This window comes from Podarcis filfolensis, assembly GCF_964270895.1.
Source record: "Podarcis filfolensis genome assembly, chromosome: 6".
Lineage (NCBI taxonomy): Eukaryota > Metazoa > Chordata > Lepidosauria > Squamata > Lacertidae > Podarcis > Podarcis filfolensis.
In genome coordinates this window covers 69625457-69639066 of record NC_139609.1, presented here as the reverse complement: position 1 = coordinate 69639066, position 13610 = coordinate 69625457, and the positions used below count along the sequence as shown (strand labels likewise).

The window sequence follows — 13610 nt, the reverse complement described above, 5'->3', positions numbered from 1 at the left end:
CAGAAATAGTGAGATTTGTTGCAACATTTCTTAGCACATACTTCTTTTTAGAAAAGCATAGGTTGCTGTTCCAAATGCTTAAAGTGCTAATAAAACATTAATATATAATTTAAAAACAGCTTCACCGCAGGTAAATTTGCCTGGTTTAGTGAATTTGGCTCTGTACTGTGCCAACCTATATGTTGATATTTTCTCTATAGCTTTGTTCGCCGTAGAACAACACTGGTGAAGAGACCTAAGTGAGTCCTTCTGAATCACAGAGGATGTCTCTAAAAAATAATGTCTGTGTGGGACTCCATATAACAGTTACTACAGCAGTGATATTTCCTGGGTATTCTACCTCTTTCTTTCATGTATGAGTGATAGACTCCTAAAGGTACCACAATGACACCAGATGTCAGACTTGAGGTTGAAAGCAACAACATAATGACTACTGAAGTAAAATGACAAAATGGAGACAGGTTTTTTTTAATAGAGTTTTTTTTAATGGCTCTTTCAACAGATTTTAGACTCTCATTTTCTACAACAATTCAGTGTAAAACGCCCCGAGACCATTTACAAGTGTTTGAGAACTTGGAGTTGTTTTGTTTTGTGTTTTTTTTAAAAATCCAGCTTGTGGACATTGAAGAAATTGACCAGACAGAACCTTTTCAACCTAAAGATTGGAGAAACAGCCTCCCACAGAAACCCTTTGCCAAAAACAACGGTCAAGACATGCCCCAATCCAAAGTGAATATTTACAATCCTCTTGGCAAGCGAAGGCATTAGTTGACTGGGCACATGGTTGCCATCTTCACACAAAACTAGGTCAGAACATAACAAGAAGGTGCAACTACCAGGAGGGCCAATTTGAATCTCTGGACTATAACAGCATGGATCACAGCAATAGTGGAAATGGTTTCTCTTCCAAACTGAAGAGCTAGAATTTTGGAGGTGGCATCCAGACACCGTGCAAACAATGGAACTCACTACCACAAAGTGTAATGATGGCCACTAATTTGGAGGCCCTTCTTATTGTGGATTTGTGAGTATTTGTGCTCATGGTACTATCAACCAGGTAGAGGGAGCTCTGTTACAGCTTTAAAAGGGGATCAAACAGATCTAAGAATATTAACAGCTACCAGTACTGTAGGAAGGATGCTTCAGAATACCAGTGCCTGGGAACACGAGTAGGGGAGAGTTGTTGTGCCCATGTCCTGCTTGCAGACTTCCCATAGGCAGAATGTTAGGTCTTTAGTCTGATCCAGCAGATCTTAGCTGGGAATCATAAAGAAACCATAAGCATGAGCTGCATCCTAACCTTAACAGCACAAACAACCCAATTGTTTCCAGAATGTTAGATTAGGTGTCCTCTTTTTAAAGAAAACAACTCTGTAACAGGAGCTGGAAAGAACTGAAGACACGTTTGATTTTTGTTAAGAGACACATACCAAACTTTGCATGTGTACGCCCTTCATACTTGATGGGGCATGTTTTTTCTCCTTGGACATGCGCCCCTAGTACAAAATCTAAAATATCAGCTATTTTGTGTTAGCACTGAAGACATATTTTTGGAATGTGGCTTTCCAGGAAGAAATGGCTACCTCCTACACCGGAATATGGACAAAGGATAATTTACAGAGTGGTGCAATGCATAACAAGACAACCCTTTATGCAGTGGGAGTGTGCAATAAATGCCTCCCCTATTGCACAGCACAAGGAGTGCCTGATATGGATGACTGTTAAATCTACCCTGCAGTGTAATGAAAGTGGCGTGCTATTTTGATCAGAGCTTCTTTTGAGCTGAAGCCAGGAAATCAGGAAAAGAAGAGAAATTAAGAACTTGGAGGGGAGGGAATTGCCTGCTAGTCAAAGCTGTCAAAGGAGTGATGGGAAATACGGAATAGTACCACTACAGGCTAATTTTAGAGAGAAACCGTATCCCTGGAGTAACAGAAATGTGTAAGATCTGAAATAAGAAGAGGAAAGTGGAGGGGTGCACACATGGACAAAAGGGAATGATAAGTGTGTGTTTGTGTGTGTTCACTACTAATGAAACTGAAGGAGCACAATCACCAGCATCACAGAGCAGTAAAGAGATGGTGGACCAAATAAGAAATGCAGAAAGAAGAGATACAAGAGCATCTGAATATGAACAAGGGGACTAGTATAAGTCAAAAAAAATCAGGGAGCAATGTGGGACTGGGGAAGCCAGGGTTAAAGCAGGACAGTGGAAAAGCACAGAAGGGAAACGGAGATACATGACTGAAGAAGTATAGAAGTTGTGTGCATGGAAGATGCCCAGAGAAAAAAGCAGGATAGAAGTGTTGAAAGCAGTAAAGGGCCTGGGGGGTGGCGTATTTGGAAGGATAAAGAGAGGAAAGATGGGAGGAACCACAAGAATGTGAGAAAGATAAATGACTCAAGGGGAGTTGAGATGCTTTGTGGAAAGTGACTGATAAATGAAATGAACAACAAGAAAGACAAAAAAGGAAGGCATTTGAGGAAGGGTTGGGAATGTACTCAGGGAGGGAGCAGATGGAAGAGAAGGGCAAGGGGGGGAGACAATTCAGGACTGCTAGAGCCTCTGGACTGAAATTAAATTGAGGAGCATGAAAGCATGTGATGGGCAGAGGGAAACTGGGATGAGAACAAGGAGACAGGGAAGCACAAAGTGAATGACTGGTGAACGCTGTGAAAGAAAGAGGCATAAAAGCCATGCACTGTATGCAATGCAGAAGTTGAAGTCAAAACAATGAGAAGAAATGATCAAGTGCAAGGAAGGAGTAATGGAATTGTTGAAGGAGATGAGGAAGCACAACATGCTCTCTGAAAATGTGGAGTAAGCAAGCAAGCATCAAAGGTGAAAATGTCAACAAGCCAAAATACATTTCCCGATGAGCAATTATGGTGGCTCAGTAGGATCTGAAAAGGACAAAAACAAGGAGAGCAGAAGATTAAGTAGTTGTCAGACTCTGGAATACAACTGGGAGTTGTGATGCTTGAAGAATTTGGTGGTTCTGAAATCTAAAGACAACTCAGCTTATCTGCACCAATATGCAGATTGGAATGTGGTCTGCTTTGGATTCTACACCTTTACCAGATTCCACAAGGTGCTCTTCTGCCTGGCTTTGCACATAATTTTTAACTGGTAATGGGCACTTGGAGTAGCTAGAAAGCATGGCTCTGGCTGTACATGTTGAAAATGGAGCAGCAAATGTCCCTGGGAGAACGGGGATGTGATGATGTGCCATCCTTTCCAGGGAGACTGTTAAGGAGGAAAAAGCACAACAGCACTCATGGACCCATTGTGCAAAACAAAAAATGGCTACCCCTATGGCAGTAGCCATGTTTTCCCTCATACCATCTCCCTGGGAGGGATAACTTCTTATTATGTACCATTGCTCCCAGGGACACTTGTAGCTCAGTTTTAAATGTGTATGGCACAAGTTGCTCCGGGTGGCTACGACCTGTTTAAAAAGAAGGAGAAAAATGAGCAAAAATTAGCCCTTGGACTACTTCATAAAAGATGATAGATAGATAGATAGATAGATAGATAGATAGATAGATAGATAGATAGATAGATAGATATAGTATTGGTGCAGATTTTTGGAAGGGTTGGGGATCCACCATGTTTCATGTGGAAAATGGATGGAGCAGATTTACAGGTGTATACTTGAAAGAAACACAAACCAATTAGGAATGATTCAGCCTTCTAGGGAACAATGATTTTAAAGCCAAGGACCATGATTGGTGGTCAAGCAATAATGGATGGAAGGCATATGAGGTGGAAGGAAAATGCTAAATAAAAAGTTGCAAAGAGGAACAAAGAGCTGAAGAAAAGAGAAGCAGCAACAGAAAAAGAAAGATGAATGGTAAGACAAAGGAGCAAGTGGTGATTATCGGGAAGAAAAAGAAGAGGGGGTGGATCCAGGACCAATTCAGGAAGATACAGAGGGAAGAATGTGATACATAACATACGAGGATTAAAATAATAAAACTGGAACATTGAAATGTGTATGTGAAATAAAAATTAGACATATACATTGCTGGGGACTACAGAGCTCTGTTCACACTGCTGAATTCCCCCCTGAAGTTGTGTGCTAAAAATGCAGCCACAATCAGAGAGTCAGTTTACATGTACATGATCGTGTGGTGAAATTTAGTGATTTGAATCAGCCCTGAGACAGCACAGTGGTGCTTATGGTGGAGATGAGGAGTGCCAATGGGACGTCATGCCAAGGAACATAAAACTTTAGGGAAGTGGAAGAGGGCTACAGCAACCTTTGCCAACCTGGTGCCTTCCAGGTGTTTTGGACTACAACTTCCTCCAGCCACAGCCATGCTGGCTAGGGGGAAGATGGGAGCTGAAAACATCTAGAGGGCACCAGGTTGGCAAAGGCAAATAAAGATTAAATGATCAAACGAAAGAAGAGAAGCAACATCAAGAATGGAAGGAAAGCTCCACTGCAAACAAGGAGGTGAAAACAAAGGAAGAGGCACCTGCCAAAGCAGAGTGGGTACAATTAAAGTAAAACATTGCAAGAAAACGCCAGCAGAACAAATGAGGCCAAGACTCAGTGCTTGGTAATGCAACGAAGGCAAAAGGGGAAAAAAGTGTTTGAAAATCTGTGAAGGGATATTGCAAAATCCAAGGGAATGGGACCTGGTTGAAACACGATGACAACACATTAAAGACGACGACACAAGAGTTTACCCATGTGGCATTCCACTAGACAGCCATCACTGTTTAAACAGGGGCACCAGTCACTTAGGCATTTAGCATAGGTAAGATGTAAACCCGGGCCATGGATCCCTGGCATACACCTGAAAGGGGCAGCAAAAGCAGTCATATCATGGCACTAGCAGTATGCAGTGTTGTGTGCATCAGTTTGTCTTGAAAAGATGCCAGAAACGTGTTTAAACTGGGTATGAATAGGAAAGTGAACAGGGTAAGAGGAGAAATGCCTCTCCTTAAAAGTCTAGTCTGAAAGCTAGGATAGACTCTTGTTTCCACTTGAGGCTCTAGGAATTCTTCCCTCACATGACAGACCCCCTTGCCTTTATTCTTTTTAGGGAATGGGAATGGGGATGGTTGTAACAGGAGTTTGGCCATAGCCTGACCACTTCTAAGCTCTAAGGTGGCAACATGATAAAGTGTGAGCACCTGTTGTCACTTGACTCCCTTTTATTAGGCGAGAGGGGAGGATTTCCCTATAAAAGCCAGACAGCTGCAAGTGCTCCATGTTCTACCAGCAGGAGGCACAAAGCTTAGGGTATGGTCTGCTTGTGGTTAGCTATATTTAGGACCAGCGTTCAACAGTAGTGCCATGATGAAATTCCAGAGGAGAAAAAACCCACCCAATGTCAGTAGGTCACCTAGATGCACACCCACCCGACTGATTAATAGTATTGTAATATGGAAAAGTTCCTCTTCTTCTAGTTTTGTATGCGATTATTGTGCCCTTCAGTACACACACTGGTCTTATTATCGCACCGTTCAGTGCTACGTACATGAGTAGCAGTGAGCTCCTCCCCGGCTGCAGTTGCCTAAGGAGACTGAAAGCTTTCTTTTCCATTGTCAACAAACTGTGGTTGTTCTGTCCGAACCTGGACAAACCGTGCTTCACGTTAATTATGATTTAGGGAAATAAGCTGTCTTCAAACCACAGTTACCTATCCTAGCTTGTTTCCCTACATCACAGTTAACACAAACCACAGTTCTCAGTTCAGACATAATGAGTAATGTTGGTTAGCTAAAAATGAAAGTGAAAGTTTTCTGTCTCCTCCTGGCTGAACACGGGAGAGGAAGCAGGAGCCCTTGAGCCTGAGACTCGCTGCTGTTTATGGGCACAGTGCTGAACTATGGTTTAGTAATAGCCACTTCCTGTGATCTCTGTTCGAATTGGTTTTGTTGTGCTTCAAAAATCCAGCGAACCCATTTTACTATGGCAGGATGGGAAAGGGGGCAGATAAGTGTGCATAATACAGGCATCTACGGCCCTTTCAGACTTGGGAAATTTATTGTGTGTACTCGGCCCCAGACTGTTGAAGCGGCAAAGTCCTCACACAATTAATTTATTGCCTCAGTCTCATATGGGAAGCTGCTTATGTGTAAAGAGTTGTAGTGGTGATGACTTAAGAAGCCTTCAACACTCCGCTCTTTCTAAGGTGCCATTTATTTTTCCTTTTACTCACAAGAGACCAGCTGGATCAGACAAACCAGTGCTGTTTCCCACAGTTTCTAAACCAGTGCTGTTTCCCACAGTGGCTAGCCAGATAATTATGGGATGCCCATAAGCAGGGGGTGAAGGCAACAGCTCCCCCCTCCCATTTCCTTTCAGCAACTGGTATTCAGTGACATAGTGCATCTACACATGGGCGTTCCATTATGGCTAACGGTCACTGATATAAAGATCCCCATTCACAAATTCATTTAATTGCCTTTTGAAGCTAAACAGTGGCCATCAGCACACACTGGAACAGAGAATTCCATATAATAATTGTGTGTAGGGTGGAGAAGTTTTGTTTTCACCTGTGAGTTGGGCTGGGGGGTTGCAGAGTGAGCAAAAGAGGTGACAGAACAGATAAAAAGAGTTGGCAGGTATCTGCGGGAAGACTGCCCCAGTTTGGGAAGAAATGGTTGCAAACCAGCTTTCTAGCAGAAGCAAGAGAAAATGGTAAGCAGAGCTTTTTCAGACAGACCCCTGACCCCCTCCTCCCCTACTGACAAAAGCCAGTGTCATGGGCAAATGAAAAATTATATGTAAAGTGCCCCCCCCAAAAAAACACCTTCAGACAGTTGCAATTTTTTGCAGAGTTGCGGGAGAAGGAACTCAAACCTTTCACTGTGGATTTTGCTGCTCTGCTCAAAATATCCTTGTATATATACATCTGGAACTGCTCATGAGGAAAAGCAAGGAGGCAGTTCTGAGCAGGAAGACAGCTGAAATGGAAAGGGTTAAGTATCTCTCCTATTTATTTGACACTCAGAATTGCAGCCTCCTGAGGATCCTTTCTATAAGAATTATTTTTTTCTTGCATCTATATGCCACCTTTCACCCATCATCAGACACCCCTCCCAAGGTGGCATACATACATGGGGGTTTGGAGATGGTCACCCATCCATGCACTGACCACATCCAGACCTGCTTAGCTTCAGCAAGATTGTGGCCTTCAACTGCCTTCAGACCATACGCAAGTGCTCTGATGCACACAACTCAGTTCAAAGTAATTGCGCATGCACAGAGCTAGGATCCCTGCAGGAAGCATGAGAGCAAGGGGTGATGGACAGAGATTTCAGCATGAATTGAACTGGCAATAACTAATAATCCAGCTGTACATTAAGTGCTGCAGGGTTTTGCATGGGCTGAGAGCACACATGGGATGCATGGGAATGGAGGAAGACTAAGACCCTCAGCTACGCACGGACTTCCTTGGAGACAGTGGGGACTAGAAAATAGGACAGGACCAACTTAACCAGTTGTGAGCGTAGGAAACTTAGTAGTTGAATTAGCTCCTGTAAAATTTGGATGGATCAATTTTTACAACAGCCATTCCCCTAGGGATGTTGATCAGGGTGGCCCAGTTTCTGCTGAGATTCCTTCAAAGCTGTGGATCAGATTGCACCCTCTGTCCACATCTCAGGATGTGCTCAGTCACAAGCCTTCCACACCAACCTTGCCAAGGTAAAGCCCAACTGCTGTGGGCATGGAGACATGTTGCTGATTGGAGCATTATTGGCAAAGGGGACGCTGCAAGTTTTATCTTGCCTGGGGGCAAGAGCTGCTACTTGCTAATGACAAAGTGTCTCAGGATCCATAAACTCCAATACTCAAGAAATATCCAGCACAGTTATTTACAGAGTAAGACAAACTTTTAAGAATATACAAATAATTAAAAGGCATTTTTGTCAAAATGGGGGGTGGGAATCACAATCCAAAAAGTAGAAGATTCTTTTTAAAAAAGGAGTTCCCAATGAAAATGCTAAAAACCATCTCAAAAGGAAGTATTTACACCAGGAGTTAGCAAGCATGTTTTAACCCCCACTCCCTGCCCACCCCATTTTACAAACTCATGCAAGGAATAGAAAGGGGCTGCCCCAGAAAATCCTGCCCAGCCCTGAGCCGGACAGCTGCCAGTGTCTGCTTTGCACTTCTGCTCTATTGATGAGAATAGACCCAGCTTCTGCCCAGCTCTGTATGTGGAAGATAGCAAGAGCAAGGCAGACCATCTCCGTTCCCCTGGCACAGTAAGGCGCTTGGTGGCGACGGCGCAGCCTAGTTGCTACAAGCTCTGCGTTTGCTAGTGGTAACTGAAACATTCACACAGTTGGATGGAGACAGAGAACAAGGCCACAGATGTGATATTTGCATGGATCTTGCTGGCCTGCCAAAAGGAAGCAGCTCAGCCACCTAGGAACAGGCTGCAGCAGTTCACAGGAATCAATGCTAAATCGGCTGTGCTGAATAAGTAACCTTCTGAGCCCACAGCCCTGAGAGTGAATAATGTGAGTCCCACATTATCGGGGGTGGGGGGCTATAATGTGCTTGTTGCAGCTCCTGCCCGACTCCATTCCTTGTGTATTTCGCCCCATTGTCTTTCATTAGCTGCACACTATTTTGATTTTGACTTGCAGTGCTTACCAAGAGTCAATCCATATGTCACTTTAAATGTGCTTGCTTACAGAAGCAATAATGCCTTGGGATTCAGATTCCCTGCAATTTCGTCTGAAAGGGAATGTGGAAGGCCCTTGCACTTTTGCAAGTGAATGCCGTTCAAGTAATGCAGGAACTGGCTTCAAGAAAATCCTATACCTGGCAATGTGGTGCTGGCCCTTTTTTTCCTTTGCTCTGCCAAGGCAGTGTTAGCAGCCTGTCTGTTAAGCCAAGCAAGTATATCCAGGCAATTACCAGCATACAGGTTCTTAGGCTGGGAATGTCGGACGGCATTCCGCAGAGTTGCTTCCAGCCTCCTCCAGGCCCCTGAAATAATTTTTCACCAGCTCCATATTAGACGTCAGGGCTGATTTTCTCCCCCGAGAATGAGCTAAGTATCCCCGTGAAACACAATCAGCAGATCCACAGACTGTCATACAAGGACAGTGCCCCCGGCTTTGCACCTGCAATCTCATAATCCAATAGGTATTTTTATTTTAGCTCATCTTCTGCCTGCCTCACCTAGCTCCCTGCTCCCAAATTTAGAGAATAGCAGTATTTAAAGAACCTCCTTCGGAGATCAAGGATTTAAAGTTACATTGGTTTCTCTGTCCCTTGGCCAGTGCTCAACATAGCCTGTTGCTGCATCAAAACAGGAAGCAGAGAGATGCTTTCAATGAGCCTTTGCCAGGATTTAGTTTAACATCACTAGCTAATACATTCTGAAGGTGCCCAAAGCACAGGAAAAAAGTATACTAAACTGATCAATTGGCTGCAGGGAATACCAAAGCTTCTGTTATGTAGCCCTGATGTTGTTTTGCTTTTCCTGCTTTTAATGCAAACCAAACAGAGACATCTTGGAGAGCAACGCTATGGGGAGTGAAACTGTTATGTCTCCCTTCGGCTGCAATCCTATGTGCGCATCTTTGAAAGCAAGCACAAAGAACTCAGGTAGATGAAGTTGCAGGTCCCCCTGAAGCATCTCTGTTGCTAAAAATAGGAACATGGGGTAGAATTCAATACAGCACAATGGAGGTAAATCCATCAGCACAAGCATTTATTGCCCGACAGAATAATCTCCACTTTCCTCCCACTGTACACTGCACTGACCTTGCAGAGCAGATCTGGAGGAAGGCATGGGGGGGAGAAGAGAAGGGAGAAGCCCCAATGTGCTAGTGGGAGTCCTTGCACTGGCTTCCAGTGGCAGAATGGGCTAGCTGAATCCGACTCATGGACCTTTAATAACAAACATAATAGACATGCACTTCAGGACAAGGAAGGCTGTAGGAGGATCAGGTGCCCATCACTTGATGAGAAAGCAAGCAGTAGTTTTCTGTAGAGTAAGAGGCACTCAAAACATGATTCCCAGAGGAATCATTCATTCCTCAAATACCATTTTATGAATGGCTTCTTGGTCTCTTTCAGCTAATGTTTTTGTAAAGAAACAATAGAGCTTACAGTTGAAGAAGATTCAGTGGAAGGACCAAGGCAGATTGACTACGATGTGTTAGTGATAAGTGAGCTGCAAATATTTGAGACCAATCAATCAGAAATATTCCTCGTTGGGGATGGGGAGAGATTGTAACAGCAAAACCTCTCAGTTCTAGCTCATATGAGGGCCACTCTAGTCCTTAAAGCAAGGATGTGCATGAAAGTATATGAGAAATGGGATGAGTGGTCTTAGTTAATTCTGAGGAGCAGAGGATAAAGGGCTGAGCCAGATCTCCAGGTGCCAGGGTGAAGTCACCCTGTTCTGCCCAGACCTTTGCCCCTCTCCATGCCTTGGAGAAGCAGAATAATAGTAGGCAAAAATAAGCAAATATAGTCAGCAGAATTTATTCACTGCAAAATTCAGCTTAACTTGGTGCAGAATTTAGAAGGAAAAAAAAATTAGCACAAAGTACACCAAGCCATGTCTATGGTCTCTTCAGTTGTAAACATGTCAAAAGTTTACAAAAAATAAAAAAACAATATTTTTCCTGTTTTGCAAGTTATTTTAAATAATATGATGTCACAGACATTTACATTGCTGCATTACTAATTAGCTACATAATGAATTGAACTTCTGAATTTTATCACACATATGACAAAAACCTAAAACTCAGATTAAAAATACAAATTAAAAATTATGACTTGCAAGGTATCAATTGAAAGTCAGCCAAAATGCATGCAGGTTTCAGAAGATTATTTTTTTTTTAAAAAATGTTGCCTGCTTGCAAAGATTTGTGGGTTTAAGAAGCTTCATGTTCATTTCAGCTTTCCAAGCCTCTTTTTTAATCTCTCTTATAGAGGCGGCTGTAATAATCTTCTATAAGGATGACCTGCTGTTTTATAATAATAACAACAAAAAAACTGACCCACTGAGCTTCTGATATGGATCAGTCAGGTTCTACTGCACCTCTAAAGAATATTCCTCCCGAATCATCTCTGAAGGCTGATGTATATTTTTAAACAAAAACTAAAAGCCACATAGTACACAGCTCTTCCATGTGATTATACCACTTCACGAGTGGGTGATGTGGCTAGTTTAAACAATTGCTCACATCATGTGTCCTGCCCTGTGGAAAGCAGACATGTCAGAGGTAGAGTGTGTTCTAGCTGAATATTCTGCCTGACATTCAAGTTTTCTATCCGCTGGGAGATTTGAGTTGCTTTTTCTCTTTTACATGGACAACCACTCTAACTTCTGATCCCCCAGCTGCATTCTCAAGTGGTACAGTTCCTGAAGAGCCAGCTCTCTTTGGAAGGGTACTTCCAAGGAAGCCAAGGCTTGCTCTCGCATATTGTCCTACCTTTCAGATCACATCCCTGCAGAAGTGTTGCAATACACACAAATCTGTGCTACTGAATCTGGAGGTGGGGAGCAGCAAAACCTGCCTGCTCCCCAAATCCCTCAGCAAAGCAGAAGAGTCAATGAAAAGAGAGATCCTTTGCTGGAGCCCTGAAAGTTGTTTGTATGAGCAGATAATGCACTACACTGGATGCTGGAGGATCCCCATTAATACCTTTTCTCTAGAACAGGGTTGACTCACAGGAACTAGCAACCATCAAAATATTTAGTAGAGCACTGGCAGCAACCATTGGAGAGTGTGACATAGGAGAAGCTCTGCCCTGAGATATGCAGCAGGCACACAACCCCCTGCCTCCCGTGGAACTTGGAATGTTCTGCAGCACTGAAAAGATGGTACCTCTTCTACCCATTCACTGTCTCATCTATATTTTCATTCTATGGGCTCTGTTAAACTATTATTACAGAGGCAAGTTGATCACAAAGGGCTTTGAGATTTCCAGTTGAAAAACAAGCAACAGCAAATGACAGAAGCAACTCTCCTTAGGAATAGCTACAGCTACCCATTGTGTGGGGTACGGAGAAATGGAAACAGACTGGAATTGTAGACATGGAGGACTCAGCATACTCTTTCTGTGAACTCCTGGTGCTCAACTGCACCACAGCAGCCAAGCACAGAGGCTGATACAAAGCAACAATTGTTCTGAGCCATGGAGATGGCATCAGAGGCCTGAAGAAGAAAAAGTCCAGGTCTACTGATGCATTTCAGTAATCATGGGAGGTTTTATGCACATGGACAGGAAGGCAACACAGACCATGCTTGCACAGCTGTTTCCCACAGGTCAGGTGCAGGAGAACCGGTAGTGCGAAACCGTACTCTTGTTTTATCAAGAGTGTCAGCACTCTGAAAAGACCATACTGTGCACCACAGTGCAGGCTGGGTGCATGGCCCAGTGCTGGTATTTTATGCTGGGCACACCTGGGAAAAACTATCCATGCAAATATGGTTGCAGAGCAAATCCAGGGCTTTTCCAATCTACTTGTACACAACGGCCCGGAGCACTTATGCTATGGTGGCATTTCCTGGTGGCAATTTTGCTAGCACCCTCCCCCCGCCCTCTTTCTCTGTACACCATATTGAATGCCTCGTTCTGGGGAAATCCTATAGTACAGCTGTTCTGAGAGGAGTTCTTAAGGCTTTGAAACCAGCTGTCTAGTGTTTCCTGAAGGACTGCTGTTTTCCTTCCCCACCCCTAGACCAAGGAAGGGAGGGCCAAGCAGCTTTGTTGATACTGCACTCCGTAATCCCTCACTGTGATGCCTTTTCACAAAGAAGAGAGATGCATCTCCTCAAACTGGCGACACACACACACTCTCTCTCTCACACACACACCCAATGCCATGGAAACAGCACAGACTGCTTCACGAGACTCTGGCAACGTCCAGCTCTTGTAGGTCATGTTCCCACTGAGGGGGGGAGGGACAGAAAGGTTTCCATTGACCGAGAAACCACACCTCTAGCAAGACTCTCCCACTCTGTCCCCTGCCCACGTAGCACAGCCTCTGTGCTGCCGGTATCCCTGTTGAGCTAAGGTGAGACAGGAGATGCATGGTGTCACCCTGGGTATCTAAGAGCAGAGCCCCTCATCTGCAGCTGGCTCAGAAGTAGCCAGTCCCAGAGGTGCCGGAGGGACTGGCAGTTCCAGCGCATAGGTTGCTCTTCCATCAGCACGGCAGCAAGCGCAGCCCTCTCACTCACTCAGAGGCCCTGCTTTCTCTTCTACCCGGCTGCAGTCAGCAGGGTGCAGCTTGCACCTGGAAGGGGAGTGGCGGACAGCTGAGCGTGACGGCCGAGCAAAACAGGAAGTCAGCGACTGGGAGCTGCAATCACAGGCCACGTCCTGCAAAGAGAGACAGAAGGAAAGGGTAGCGTGTGAAAAAGGATGGGCAACTTGAGATCTGTCGCAGAGTGACGGTTAAAGGACATGAACCTTGTTCAAATCTCGCCCCAGCAAGAAACTCCCTACACGGCCTTGTTAAGGTATACCATTATGCTCTGACCCACCCCCTGCAACAAATCTGCAATATGAAGTTGATAATGCAGTAGGACTTCACAGGGATGATATGAAGATAATGTATTTGAAGCACGACGGATAGCTGAAATGCATCATTAAAAGCCTAGCAAC

At 44.2% G+C, this 13610-nt stretch overlaps 1 protein-coding gene across 4 annotated transcripts in view; it reads right to left on the bottom strand.

Moving 5' to 3' along the window:
* Positions 1–462: 462 nt before the first annotated feature.
* Positions 463–13610, bottom strand: part of MTCL2 (microtubule crosslinking factor 2) — a 95348-nt gene continuing 82200 nt past the window's right edge. For all 4 annotated transcript variants that reach the window (XM_083618314.1, XM_083618313.1, XM_083618312.1 and 1 more), the window contains exon 15: positions 463–13325. In XM_083618314.1, coding sequence (XP_083474440.1) covers positions 13176–13325 — 150 coding nt within the window. In that variant the 3' untranslated portion in view covers positions 463–13175. The remainder of the gene's footprint in view (positions 13326–13610) is intronic.